The sequence below is a fragment of the Eschscholzia californica genome, unplaced genomic scaffold (assembly GCF_041429995.1).
Source record: "Eschscholzia californica isolate CP2 unplaced genomic scaffold, dmEscCali1.0.p SCAF_5, whole genome shotgun sequence".
NCBI classification, from domain to species: domain Eukaryota; kingdom Viridiplantae; phylum Streptophyta; class Magnoliopsida; order Ranunculales; family Papaveraceae; genus Eschscholzia; species Eschscholzia californica.
Window position 1 is genome coordinate 39,602,987 of NW_028238472.1, and position 15,813 is coordinate 39,618,799.

The 15,813-nt window shown below is 37.3% G+C and overlaps 2 protein-coding genes across 2 annotated transcripts; both read left to right on the forward strand.

Annotated features, from left to right (window-relative positions):
• Positions 1-10,524: 10,524 nt before the first annotated feature.
• On the forward strand, positions 10,525-11,076 carry LOC147539141 (uncharacterized). Its single transcript, XM_086643074.1, has one exon. It carries the CDS (start codon positions 10,525-10,527, stop codon positions 11,074-11,076), a length of 552 nt encoding a protein of 183 aa, XP_086499200.1.
• A 2,605-nt stretch (positions 11,077-13,681) lies between these two features.
• LOC147539142 (uncharacterized) lies at positions 13,682-14,373 on the forward strand. Its single transcript, XM_086643075.1, has 2 exons — positions 13,682-14,264; positions 14,306-14,373. Exons 1-2 carry the CDS (start codon positions 13,682-13,684, stop codon positions 14,371-14,373), a joined length of 651 nt encoding a protein of 216 aa, XP_086499201.1.
• The last annotated feature ends 1,440 nt before the right edge of the window (positions 14,374-15,813 follow it).

Consider the following 15,813-nt stretch of genomic DNA (forward strand, 5'->3'; position numbering starts at 1 on the left):
TATCTCTATAAACAGGTAATTCCTTAACACATAAGGAATCATAATCTTTCCCCCAAAGTGAAGAAAGGAAAAAAGAAGAGATTATTGTCTTTATCACCCACATAAAATACTCAAAAAGATGAAAAGGAAAATAAAAGAGAAATCAAATCAATATTTAGTTGTTCAAACTTTATCTCATCAGATAGATTCATGGAGAAATTAATAAACAAAGAATTAGTGGGTTGTCTTCTTTACTTCTAAAGTTTCCTGATCTCTCTCTCACTGTGACAGCTGCTGCTGCTGAAGAAATTTCTTACTTTTTCATCTTCTTCTTCTTCACTACCCACTACTCCCCACTATGAATCACCACTATCCTTTCTCTCTCTTACTTCAATTCTTCCTTATTCTTCTCTTTTTTTTTTTCTCTCTCTCTCTCTCTAACTTCCTCTGTAACAAATATTGAAGAACAAGCAATAGAATGTCAGAAAATAGAGATGGGTTTTTGAGTGATCGATTATCTAAACCAACTTTAATCATTGGACTTAGGTTTAAACTAACATAGGCAGAGTAATTTCTTCTAAATCATCTTAAATCCGAGTACAAAAATGATTTCTTGTATAAAATAACAACATTCTGAATCAATTCATAAAACAATTTCTGAGAATAGATTACTAGCTTGATTTCGAGTGAAAGAACAAAGAGTTAGAAGAGATCTAGATTTTACCAGATAAGGAAAGTTCATGAGAAACCAAAAGAACGAGGTTCGACTTCATAAAATAAAGCGGATTTTTAGGGCTTTCGATCTGTCTGGTTGAGTGAATCTGAGTGTCACTAGTCCGTTCATACTAATGATGATGATCACAAGAATCAAACGCAGGTCTAACGATGAAGACAATTAAAGTCGAGATTGAGAAGACAAAAAGTAGCATCAAAAGCCATCTCCCTCTCTTTTGAGAAGTACTCCACACGACTGAATCTTTTGCCATTTTTGTCTATTAAGAGGGTTAAAGTTGTGATCTAGTAATAGATTTGGGCATTTTTAGGGCTTGATTTCTGCTCGACCAAGGTGTTCTAGGGTTTTTAAAAAAAGGTGTTCTAGGGTTACGAATTTCAGGGAAGCATAAAAAAATTGGGGTTTTACTGTTGAGTCGGAAAAAGCCTAACTGATTTTGTGTGGTTGCTTTAATGGGGCGAATCCACTTTAGACCTCTTCTCTGTAGATCTGTTTAGAGAGAGATGAGAGAAGAAAAAAGAAATTTAGAGAGAGAGAGGAGAGATAAAAAAATTATTATTTTTAAATGTTTGAAGGTCGCCGGCCGGAAAATTGGTCGGCCGGCGACCTTCGCCGGTGAAGACGATGAGGTGGCGAGAAGATGAGGTGGCAGAGAGAGGTGATGAGATGGAGGAGAGAGAAATGATGACTAGTTAACGGTGTTATAACAGAATCTTGAAAAGGGGGCCATCTGGGTATTTTTGATAAAGTAGGGGGCTAGGCAGGAAACCGGTCACAAAGTTGGGGGCTATTTGGGAAATAACCCTTTTTTAATTTCCAAAATCTTGCAACAGCTTTGGAACGCCTTGCGACAACTTTGCAGTACCTTGCGAAAGCTTAATTTGCAGTGCTTTGCGACAACTTTACAACGCCTTGCGACAACTTTATAACTGCTTTACAACAACTTTGGAGCGCCTTCCAACACCTTACAACAGCTTTACAACACCTTTATAAAAAAATATTGGGTTTTTAACCAAACAAAATACAAATATTTGAGGTTTAAAAAAAAAACTACAAAATTCGGGGTTTAACAAAAAAAAAATATAACTTGTCTTTTTCACTAAAAAAATGTTTAAAATTGAGTCTTCGGTCCAATTTCCTGTTTTAGTATTCTATTTATTTAGAATGTCTTCATCTAGAAGTTGTTTGGTTCTGCAAAGTGAGGAATTAATCAAATTGAAGTTTTAACGGTTGGTTTCACTGTATTTTCCACTAAGCCAGTTAGTGCCAAATTGAGGATTCGTTTGGTTCAATATTATCTACGCGAACATCACTTTTAAACACATCGATGGATATGACCAAAATGCATCTAAAGTTGATTTAGAGTTAATTCTCTTATTCAAAAAAAGATTTCACATTATTTTCTCGGTCAATCTGTCATTGCACATTATAACGAAATATTGTTATGATAGTGATGCAGGGCACCCGGCGTGGACACTTTCGCCGTAGGCCTATCGGCCACATAGGCCGTCCGACCATGATGAGTAGATTTAGGAAAGTCCCAATTTTAGTATGATTCATATAGAATCTAGGTTTAGGAAATTATATTGTTTTAGTGTTTCCAATAATTGGAATAGTCTAAGTTTGAGTTTATCTATTTAGGAAGTTGCAACATTTTAGTCTTTCAATTATTCAGGAAAGTCCAGTTTGAGTCTATCTAGGAAAGTATGATATCCTATGAAAGGAGGTCTAGTCTGTCTTTTATTTTGGATGTTGAAGAGAAACCCCAATCAAGTTTATTAAAGTATTCAGCTATTTAGAGTTATTCAGCCTTTATTTACCGTTCTTTATTGTTCTTCACTTACTTTTATCTTTCCCTTTTAATTCCGCTGCGTTCTACATCAAGTGGTATTTAGAGCCATAAATTTTTTTTACTCACTCACAATGGTTATCACTACTACTGCCGCTACACCGCCAAAGGAGAAAACTCCAACTTTTTCTTCCGAATGGGACAACATCAAAGAACGATTGTCTTTGGTAAAGAAGTTAGATAAGGATTCAGTGACTACAGAAAGGAAAACACAGAAAAATTCGACCGTATTGATCAACGTTTTGATCAAATCACCGAATCCATCGACAACCTATCAAAGCAAATCGAAGGTATGTGTAATAAACAAACACCTTCTTCCACCACCGTAACCAATCATCAATCTTCACCTTTACCGCCTACACCAACCATCACCAACACCACGAACCTTACCCGATTCCCACCTCTCGGGTTTTCTACCAAAAACATCACACCTCTCTTCGGTCACACCATTACTAACCCTTGCCCAATTATCACATCTCCATTCATCATGACCTACCGTCCAAACACACTTTTACAACCAATAACGTACCCTTCCTACACCAACACCCCAACACCACCTTCTTTCTCCTTCACCGATTCGGTTCTTCCAACCATCGACATTCAACGACAACAACCCGACCCGTACTACCTCGAAGACCGAATCCATCATTCGACCACTCCAGAACACCACAACCCCACCAACAGCCACAACGTTCCCTTGAACCGAAACAGTCCAAACCAACAAAAATCCCAACACATCGGTCCCTCGAAACATCCCCAAACCTACATTGACCCTCGAACCCAATACACACCCACCTCATTCAACCAAACCGAGAACCAGCCACCTTACCAGCCCCATGCCACCTACAATAAACAGCAAACCGAAAACCGCTCATTCGCCCACACCCGTGCCACCACTCCACTGCCTACCCACCACTACCGTCCACGAGAAACCCTAAACCCAATTAGTAACAATGAAACCGAGACCACCCTCACCTATAATCACCAAACCAAACACAACCCAATCCCACATCACCGTGATACATACCAACCCATCACCCGAACACACTACCGAGAAACCAACCTCTCCCTTAACCATACCCGAGAACCCAACCCACCATATAACCGAACCAAAACTCAACCACAAATAACACCCATCGGACACCACAATCCACAAACCGAACTCGAACATCACCCTCACCCCACCGACACCGAGTATCACCAACCTAACTCGTCTTATCGTATTCGAATGGAAGTACCGTCATATGATGGTTCGATCAATATAGAGGATTTTTTGGATTACGTCTCGCGACTCGAGATTTTCTTTGATGTTATGCAAGTGGAAGGTCCTGAACAGGTACGTTGTGTAACTGGTTACTATCTAAAACTGCTCTCACTTGGTGGAAACAGGAATCTGAACGAAGACGATTACTATAACTCCCACATATTTCTTCTTGGTTGGAACTCAAACCATTAATGTTATCAAGCTTCCTCCCTCCGGACTATGAAAATCAATTACGTGCCGAATATCTTCGTTGTCGACAAGGACAACGTTCGGTGGAGGAGTATGCTTCGGAATTTCAGCGACTCGTTATAAGGCTTAATCTTCCTGATTCGGAATTAATGAAATTGGAAAAGTTCAAAGACGGTCTTCGGAATGACATTAAGGATTTGGTCAACTTGAGGTCTTTTACCTCTGTCTCCGAATGTATCAGTGTAGCTAGATCATTCGGATCAGATTCACGCTCCATTTTTCGGGGTCACAACACTCGCAGTCAATCGGTTAGGACTTTACCGGATGACTCGGATCAAACAAAACAGACGGATGAAGGATCCAAAACAGTTGCCGATAACCCATATAAGAAACCACCACCGGTTAAGTGTTATCGTTGTTTTGAAACGGGACACTATTCTAATGTATGCTCCTCTCGCGGTAAAGCAAATATTGTGGAAAAGAAATCGGATTCCGATTCCGATGAGGAACAAGGCGAACATATTAGCCTTACTCCTGACAATGGTGATCGAGTTATGTTAATTACTCGGAAAATTCTGTTTACACCTTTTGAGAAGGAAGTTTCACAAGGAAAGAATTTGTTCGTTACACGGGGAACGGTCATGGATAAGGTGTGTACTATTGTTATTGACAATGGATGTGTAGAAAATCTTATTTCTACCAAACTTGTCAAATTCTTGGGAATTCCAATGGTTCCTAAACCTCACCCTTATAAAACCGCGTGGATCCAATTCGGTTCTACCACATGGGTTGATCAAATGTGTACGGTTACTCTTTCTATTGGTTCTTCCTACTTGTCTCCAGTTACTTGTGATGTTACAAATATGGATTTATGCCACATCATCTTAGGTCGACCATGGTAATCGGATGTGGATGCTACTTACCGTGGACGTTTGAATGTTTACAAGTTCCTGTGGAACAAGAAGATTGTGACGTTATTACCTATTGACGAGGGTTCGGAAGAATTAAATTCCCTTCAGAAATGGTTCAGGACGAACCTCGTGGGAGAAGAGGAAGCTGATGCAGGGGCACCCGGCGTGGACACTTTCGCCATAGGCCTATCGGCCACATAGGCCGTCCGACCATGATGAGTAGATTTAGGAAAGTCACAATTTTAGTATGATTCATATAGAATCTAGGTTTAGAAAATTATATTGTTTTAGTGTTTCCAATAATTGGAATAGTCTAAGTTTGAGTTTATCTATTTAGGAAGTTGCAATATTTTAGTCTTTCAATTATTTAGGAAAGTCCAGTTTGAGTCTATCTAGGAAAGTATATACGATATCCTATAAAAGAAGGTCTAGTCTGTCTTTTATTTTGGATGTTGATATGAAGAGAAACCCCTATCAAGTTTATTAAAGTATTCAGTTATTTAGAGTTATTCAGCCTTTATTTACCGTTCTTTATTATTCTTCACTTACTTTTATCTTTCCCTTTTAATTCTGCTGCGTTCTTGGCCGGCCTTGCTCTGGCCGACACTTCTCCTTCTCTCTTGTTCTCTCTCTACCAAAACCCTAGAACCCAAAAACTCGAAAAACTCTAAAAGCCTTGCCTCCTCTTTCTCTCTCTTCCTTGGTGCTTGATTGATGAAGATGATGAATAGTAGCCTAAACTACTAAAACCCTAGAGTCCCTTGACTTAGTCAATTCATTTAGACTTTGTTGACTCTAATCCATAAAGAGAGGGTGCTCATATAATTCTTCCTTGTCATTCTTCTTTGGGCTTGTGTGGGCTTTGGGCTTGGTTTAGAAACCAAGAGGTGCCTCCATCCTTGTCTTTACATCTTCAAATTGTCACAAAGGATTAAAATACCCTCGGACTTCTTTCTTTCATAACTTCCCCGTCCGAACTCGGAATTGACTTCCGTTTTCACCGTCGGACTCGTCATTGCCTCCACTTGTAATTTGATTTGCTTGAAGTCATTTTCTCTCATTTTGGGCACATGAAATGATAGTGATAATTCGCTCCTTTTATTCCGAATCACACGCTTAACTCCAAAATAAGTACCTAACATGAAAAACACATAAAATATTATTGATTACACTCGAAAAGGACTAATTAGTCTAAGTTAGGCTCTCCAAATGTGACATTTTCGTGTCACATCAGTTCTACATCAGATAGACACTCAACAACGCCGCAATGTAAGCAATAAAGCATAACGCATATGAACCAACAATTAGGTGATATTCTTGAATTGTTGATTAATCGAAGTGGTCAGACACCTTTAGTCTGGTACAAAATATATTATAAAAAAAGATAGATAATTCAAGAAAGAATCCAGAGAATGCTTCAAGAAGATGTTCCACACAGGACAACGAGCAATTTAGGAGGACTAACAAGCATGACATAGTTACAACAAAATCAGGGACAGTCTAAAAAAATTTGGCGTTGCACTTAGTGAGCATTACTACTATAAGTTCAGAGGCCCATGAAAACAAGATTGTACTTAGTGAACGTAATTACAACGAATTCGATAGCTCATGGCTAAACATAATTACGACGGATTCAGAAGTTCATGTCAATAAAAAAGAGAGCATAACTATTTTGGATTCAACGACTCTTCAATAACTACCCGTATAAAACAGACATTCTTGTTTTATTGATCTTGAACTAAAATTGAACTTATCCGAATAATAATTGTATATCCTAAAATTTTCTCTTATTTGTTGAACAAGATTAAACAAGATTTCAGATTATGCACTTTAGATTTTTGGAATCAAACCAATGTTGTCCCGTAAGTCAATCTAATTGAATAATGTCTTTATCCTCCAAAAACATTTTTGGATGCCTCAAAATCGGGGCCAAACTAATTAACACGAATTAGATTTAGATAAGAAGATTTTTTTTCTTTGAGAAATGTACTACGATTTACGTAGTCGTTACAAGACATTGATAAATCATGAAGATGTGATAAGCACGACAACCGCCTAAGATAAACTATTAATAAAAGAAGCCTAAAGTCCAACAACATAAAAAAAAGCCTAAAGCCTTTATTACATTATTTACATTTTTAATAATCTATGTTCAATATACAATGGATTCCACCTCGTTTGAGACTCGAATCCAGGACATCCAAAGTTTTGGGGTTTATGTCTACACTCTGAACGGCCAAGTGTTGACAGCTGAGAAGTAATTAGATGGCGTCCCCACCCCCATAAGGCCATAAGTATTTCGTGGCACAGTGGGTTAACTTGAACGTCTTACAAGGGGGGGGGGGGGGGGGGGGGGGGGGGGGGGGGCCATAAGTATTTCGTGGCACAGTGGGTTAACTTGAACGTCTTACAAGGGGGGGGGGGGGGGGCTGGGGGGGGGGGGGGGGGCTAAAACTGGTACCCTCGTGCCTTCATGTGAGGGTATAAAATCCAACCTACTCTCCATCATCATATGACCACCCTTTTGTCCCTCCCATCTCTATCTCTCTCTCTCCTTCATTCTACAAGAAAATCATCACCCAATCCTCACACTAAATCCAACCTCTCATGTTATTTTCAATCTCATTCATTGCTCTTATAAATTAATTATTCTTATCCCAGCCACATGTGGTGGCCCTTTCTCTCTCCTCAACTTATTTCTCTCTAGCTAATTTACCCTAGAAATTAAACAACTTTATTCATATAGTTTAAAGAAAAAAACACCATTATAATTTGCTTTCTTCTTAACCTAACTTTGACTTTCAATTACTAGTCTTAGTAACTTATTGAGACACAATGACCCTCTTCTTGTTGTCTCTTTGATAATTTTAAATTTTTTTAAGAACATCAATTAACTTCCAAAACATTCCCCACCTCTTTGTCCCATTTACCTAACTCAAAAATCTTTCTATACTTCATAGTTGAAAGTGCTTTCTCATCAAACTCATATGGCATTTTGGGGAGTTTTCATCAATCCTATTATTTAAGTATAGCTAGGAACATTATTTTCTACTATATTTCTTTTTAAAGTTGAATTTTTTTAATTGGTTTTAACTTTTAGGTGGCATGAATTATGGAAATTGATAGTGATTGTAATAGAGATCATGTCTACTGTATGCATGTTGGAAATTGTGAATGTAAATTAAGTTATTACTTTAATTAAATAATGTTATGTTAAAACTGTAACCTACTAAAATAATGATAGGTTGGTCCGGTCTTTATCGAGACAAAATGAATACATATATACATACCACCTTACCAAACTGAGTACACTTTATTAGGGCTTTGAAGATGCATATCTCCACAAAGTATTGAGAACAAACGCCTACATGATGAGGGCCGGCCAAATTATGTAAGAGACCCCAAACAGAATAAAATTTTGGGAGCCTATATAGTGTTTGTTAGAAAAAATAAATAAAATTCTAATAGTGTTTAGAGGTGGATTCGACTCTTAGAACTTTAATTTGTACGAAATCTAAGCTCTTGAACCACCAAACTATATTTAATTCATGTCATAATTTGTTTAAAAAATAAATATTATTTCGAGAATAACATGCATAATTCGATATATAAAGTTTTTGACTACGTCGGGACCCAAAGCGACTGCTTTGGTTGCTTTGAACCCGAGCCGTCCTTGTAGACGATCTTAGACCAAGAAATTTGTCAAAATTTTGTATCATACACTTTGCCCAACCCATATAACTCATGTTAAACATTAGAATATATATATATAATTATATATGATAAATTTCGTCCGGCAGAATAATATGGCCAGAAATTGTAAACAAAAGAAAATAATTTTTTTCTTGATATTTCATTTGAGAATAAAATAAAATAATATTTCACTAGAAAGATATAAGGGTGAATTGAACATACCTTTCCTGTTAAAATGTGCAAAATCATATTCCTCCCTAGTTTTGACTCGGTGAAAACTATTGTTTCGGGCTTTCAAATTTTGAGGTGGAATTTTTTGGGTTTCCACCAACCCACCACTACTTTTACTCCTCACATGGGCAAGGAACATCGACAAATTTCCAAATCTCTCCGGAGACCCTTAAAAAGAATTAGATCGATTTCTTCATCCTCTCTTCCCACCACCACCTCCAACTAAGACAGAGAGAGATCATGACGACCCCCTGTGTCAGAGCTCAGGTGGCAAAGTTTCGTTGGATCCACTTCTGATGGTTTCGACGATTGGTCTGCTTACGCGTAACCTCTGTTAATCTGTTGACTCCTTAAGTTGGTATAGGCTCACCAATATTTGACTCAACACAGGCGAAATCCTTTACGAGACTTTCACCAGAAACCCTCCTTGAGGGTATTAAGGGTTTCAAGAGAAACCCTCATAGGTTTTGTCTGAAACCATTCTGCTTCGTTCGAAACCTTCCCCTTCCTTGAACGAACCCTTCCCTTTCCCTAAATAGTGAGAGTATATACGTGTGTGTGTATATATTTAGAGATAGAGAGAGTAAAAGTCTTAGAGATATCGACAAAAGGAGAGAGAAATTCAATTAACAAGGAGGGAAACAAGATAAAGATGGTGGTGGTGGTCGGAGGTAGAAGGAGATGAGGAAAAAAAGTTGTGTATGATTATTGCCTTAGAAAATTGTATAATTAAAATCCATAATTTTCACTTAAAATTTTGTATCCCAAAGTCATTTTCCCCATGCGCGTTTGTTAATATATATATACTAGGTTTCCGCCGCGTCTTACGGATGCGACAGATCCCTCTTGACTAACGTCGGAGATGACAATTAAATCAAAATTCCTAAGAAGAACTCTTTGAAAAAACAGAGAGACAGAAAACAATGAGTGATAAAGATGATGTCGATTTTGGAAAGAAAATAAAGAAGCAGGGCCGTGCTTGACAATTTAGGGGCCCGGTGCCAAATTTTGAAAAAGGTTTAATTTTCACGTAGCATTGTTTTGGAATTCAAGAAAAATGTAACTAAGTGATAGGATAATGTCTTAACACTAAATCAACAAAAAAATGTCTTTAACACTTAGGTTTTTATTACGCGTTCGTGAAAAGAAATCGAAGAAGAATCAAAATTTTTGAATAGAATGAAACACAATAGTTTTATGAAGCTACCAATTGTTAATAATTGAAAAGACAATGAGAAAATTAAGCTTCTCACTTATCATGTGAAATATCTAACATTATGAATTTACACATAAATAAGGAGGTAGATAAATTTCTAAAGAGAAAAGATTTGAGAGAAGAGTGACCTTAATGCTTCATTTGGAATGAATATACTATACCAGACATTAAAGTAAAGAGGGACTAAAAACATGAAACTTGCACATACCAGACATTAAAGTAAAGAGGGACTAAAAACATGAAACTTGAACAAACGATGTCAAAAACTGGTTCCACTATAACATCAAAACTGAAAACATTGCCTCTATCGAAGAATGGATTTTCTCGTGGGAAGAACAGCCTGACCTCTGTTATACTAGTAACAATATTCACTTTGCTACTATCCTGTGGATCTTGTGGAAAATGCGATGTGACCATTGCTTTCAGCATGAAATCAACGACCTTTCAAAAATTATAAACATGATACAACATTACCCGATCAAGGTCAAAACTCCGAAACTGAAAAAAGAAAAAACAAGTGAAAAATGGCAGCCGCCGGTGAATAATTTCATCAAGATTAATGTCGATGCATCCTTTCTCAACATCACTTCAACGGTAGGTCTCAGCATGATAGCTCATGATAGTGGGGCTAAATTCATTGAAGCTCAGATCAAATCCTCTAGAGCCAGGAATAGTGAAGAAGGCGAAGCTCAGGCTATCCTCCTAGGGATGGAATGGGCAGCAGACAAGCTTTACAGCTCGATTATCATTGAAAGTGACAACGCAAACCTGATACAGCATATCCGCAACAGTCGTCACTCTATCCAATGGCAATCGAAGATTCACATCAAGAAAATCAAGGATAAATGTAGTTCGTTCGAGGCTATCCAATTTCATCATGTTAAAAGGGCAGCAAACTCCCATGCAGACAAACTGGCGAAATGGTCGAGGAAGCATAGTCATACTAAAATATGGCATAATATCCCTTATTTTCTAGTTTCTATGTATTGTAAGAACTCTTTGCTTCATTAATGCTATGGTATTTCAACAAAAAAAAAAAACAAACGATGTCAAAAAAATTGAAAATTACAAACCATGTGAGGAGCCAAATCCATGACTACACGGCTACTCTACTACCTCAGCACGCCTAACCAGTTGAGCTATTATGCGTCTATTGTGGAGATTTGCACCTCCATTTCTAATGTTCGTATTGTAGTACTATATTAGGAACTTCTCAGGAGTAGGCCCCTTGTGGTGGGGGGCCCTGTGCGAGCGCACGGCTCGCACCCCCCACCACACGACCCTGTAAAGAAGATAAGGGAGAATAAATATGGAAGAGATAATAACCAACTCATATAAAAATTAAATCCTGACAGAAAATCGTGAGTAGGGAGAGAAATATGTGGGTAGTAATTATCGTAGGGATATCCTAACTGATTTTGTTCGATTTACACTAATACCCTTCTATTTTGATTTAATTTACATGAAAAGAATATTATACCAGCCGCCGGATGTGATATCTGTCAAACTCCCAATAAAAATAGAAGGTCAAACTTATCCCTCAAGTAACCGGCTGAGCTATTTTAATACACACACACACACACACACACACATATATATATATATATTCACATAAAATTAAGAATTACTTAGCAAATGGCCCCATAACATGACCAAGGTGGGCACCATAACATAGCCAACTCGCCTAGTTGGCCCCTAGCTTTGTCTAGCGTCCCCAATAGTCTCCACACCATAATTTTATTTCTACCGAAACTTAACATGAAATATCTATTTTCTATTTTGTCCTTTCTTTTAAAAGATTTCTCTCTCTATCCTTTCGAGTTATTCTCCTCCCGAGAAAGTTTCGTCGTGACACGTTTGACCTATCTAGATTTGTTGGTTACCTTCAACATAAAAAAATTGTACTCTTATTTTTTTCTTCTTTTCTCTTTCTCTTCTTCTCTCTCTGGCTCTTTTTTCTTTCCGTCTCTATTTTTCGTCTTTGTTTTTTTCTCTCCCTCTCTCTCTCACTTTCTCCCTATCTCTGTGCGTGAAATACCCCAGATTGGGAAAGAAACCCCAATATTAATTTTTAATTTTATGAAGAAGACGAAGTAGATCTGAAGATGTGATTCCTTCTTTTTCCAAAAGAAAATGAATCAATAGGTTTGTCGCTTCGTCTAACATAACTGAAGCAGCAGATTTGCTACTTTGTCTTTGAAGAAGCAAAGTATAAGATCTACTGATTTGTCTTAATAGTTTCAAAAACCGAAGTATTAGATTGAGATTTTTCTCCTATTTGGGGTTTTAAAAAGAGAGAGAGAGATGTTGACGACGATGATTGTGGTGCAGCCGTGCAGGTGGTTGAAGAGAACGGAAGAAGGAAGAAGGAAGAAAATTAAATTATTTTCTAAAGTTGAAGGTCACCAGCAGATGGTAGTTCGTCTGTCTGTCGCAGATACTTTCAGACAACGAGGGTAAAGAGAATAAATGCCTTGAAAGATAGAGTAAGAGGGTAAAATGAGAAGCACGACAACCGCCTAATTCAAACTCTTACAAGGACGGGAAAGCTCAACTAAACTATGCCCTAAACCCAATTACATTACTTATACCTTACTAATCCAAGTTCAATAAACTATGAGATCTACCTCCTCTAGTAATCGAACCCGGCCGAGACCTCTAGAATTTTAGAATTTATGTCAATATTATCCACCACTGAATGATTTGGGGCATTGGAAATCAACCTAGCTAAAAGTAAACGTGGAACTAATCAGCTTTTGTTACAAAATAAAAGGAACTTGTTCCTATATTTTAATCACTTAAGTGCTTACTCACAAACAAAAATATAGATCGAAGGCTTTGAAGACTAGCAATGGGACCTGTTCCATAAGACCAATTTGAGTGCTCAATATTAACTCATTGGTCAAACATAAATATGTTGACCAAATATCCATTATACTAGTTGTGTAGCTCAAATAATCATGTTTCTCCAAGTTTAGGAGGCAATATAATGGATTGTTCTTGGTATGTTATGATGTGGTTCCTCGGGAAATTAACCATATTCGAGTGATAATGGTATAATGGTAGAGACTAGAGTCTAAATCTTACTGTTAATAAATTCTACTGATGATATATACGGTTTATACTTTGTAATTTACAGGGAGAAAAATAAAGTTATTTTAGTAGTAATTATACGTATTGTATAGATCCTCAAAGATATTATATAGCGTTGTGTATGAATAACAAATTAACAATGACAATAGTTCTATTTGTTGAATATAGGATATATTCTCTCAATATATCATATATACATAATATAGAATATATTCTATTAATATGGGATATATATTGAATATATGATATATATGATATATGGGATATATGGGATATACTAAATACGTTATATAATATATTCTATATATGTAACTTTTGTAATTATATAAGGGGAAGAACATCTCCTATTGTATACACAAGAATTAATTAAAAGAAAAGAGTTTATCTCAATCTATTATTAATTTGTATTAGTTTCTACTTATTAGTTTCTACTTGGTATCGAGAGCAGGTTCGGTAATTGAACCTGGTTATTTCGAATTGAATTGAATTGAATTCCGCTGCGAATCTTAAAATTGAAAGCTCAATGGGTTCCAATGATGATGCAACAATGGTACTATCAAACCCTCACGTTGTTCATAACCACATCGATGCACCCTTTCCATTAGGTAATACCCTGAATGAGAATAATTACACCCTTTGGTCAAAGGTCATGAAGATGCGTATTAATGGTCGGAAGATGTGGGGGTATATTAGTGGCACTAAAGCGAAACCTGCAGAAGGAAGTGAAGAATATGAAAATTGGTACTCGGAGAATGATAAGGTGAAGGGATGGTTGTGTGACTCAATGTCCACAACACTAATGAACAGGTATGTTTGTTTGGAAACTGCGAAAGAAGTTTGGGACTCTCTTGAAGCTATGTATACAGACACATCTGATGAAACTCAAATCTTTGAGTTACATAGGAAGTGTTTCTCAACAAAACAAGGTGGTCGATCTATTGCGACCTATTATGATGAATTAGCAGCAATTTTTCAAGAAATTGACCAACGCAACAATGTGAAAGGAAAAAGTGCTGAGTCTATCGCCATCTTACAACAATATGTAGGACGTCTTAGAGTTCACATGTTCCTTTCTGGATTAGATAGTATGTATGATCAGGTGCGTGGTGAGATTCTTCGAAAAGACCCTCCACTTACTTTGGAACAGTCTTATCAGACAATACGAAGGGTGTCAGTTCACAAACAGGTGATGGGAACCCAAACACTTGTAACTGAGTCTTCAGTTATGGCAGTCAACTATAAAAAGGGACAACCTCAAGGTTCCTGGAATTCTCACAAAGAGGCTAGACCCTTACGCCTTGATCTTAAGTGTACCCACTGTGGAGAGAAGGGACACACAAAACAGAAGTGTTATGAAGTCATTGGGTATCCGGAATGGTGGGATTTTACAAAGCGACCTAGGAAAAACATATCTGCGAAGAAGGATTCTGCTATAATTCCTCCATCAGTGAATGTTGCCCAGTCAGGTATGAAAATTAAAGGTAGTGTTTTATCTGTAAATTCTTTGAATAATACTTGGTTAATTGATACTGGTGCATCAGATCACATGGTAAATGACACTAGCATATTATCATCCATTATACCTTCAACCCAAACCTCTATATACACAGCTAATGGTGGTTCCTCTCCTGTAATTGGGGAAGGTTCCACTGACATATCTGAAAATCTGACATTAAACTCTGTCCTCATTGTTCCCGCGCTAGAGTATAATATCCTATCAGTCAGTAGGATCACTGCTGCACTTGCATGTACTGTGACGTTTTGGCCTCAATTCTGTATTTTTCAGGACATAGTGACGCGGCAGGTTCTTGGTTGTGGTGTTAGAAAGGGCATTCTCTACTATTTGGACCTCTAGTAGTGGAGAGCAGAGGATTCATCAGGTGAATAAAGTTGGAGGAATTGAAGAAGCAAAAGTTAATGTTTGGTTATGGCATCGGCGATTGGGTCATCTCTCCTTCGGATATCTTCAGAAATTAAATTCATCGTTATTTTCGAAGTGTAGTGTTTCAGAATTTAAGTGTGATATTTGTGAACTTGCTAAAAGTCACCGTATTACATATTCTCCAAGTTTCAATAAAAGTTCAGAACCTTTTAGTATTATTCAGTGTGATGTATGTGGTCCTGCACGTATTCCTTCTTTGTCTGGAGCTCGTTACTTTGTGACTTTTATCGATGAGTGTACTCGTATGACGTGGGTATCGCTACTCACTCATAAAAGTGAAGTCTTTGAAGTATTTAAAATATTTTTTCAGATGGTTTTGACCCAATTCCAAAGGAGGATACAAGTGTATCAATCTGATAACGGAGGAGAATTTACTAGTAATGACATGGCGAAGTTCCTGATAAATAATGGCATTCGACATCAAACTTCTAACGCTTATACCCCACAACAAAATGGGTTAGCTGAACGAATGAATAAACAACTGTTAGAAGTTGTTCGTGCGTCTCTTTTCGGAATGAATATGCCATTAAATTATTGGGGAGAGGCGTTAAAATCTGCTGCCTATGTGATAAACCGCACACCATCTAGGGTCATTGAATTTCAGACCCCTTTCAAAAAACTCTATGACCTTATCACCATCCCTGCAATGCCAAACCTAGAACCACGTGTTTTTGGGTGTGTTGTCTTTGTTCATATACCTAAACATCAACGAG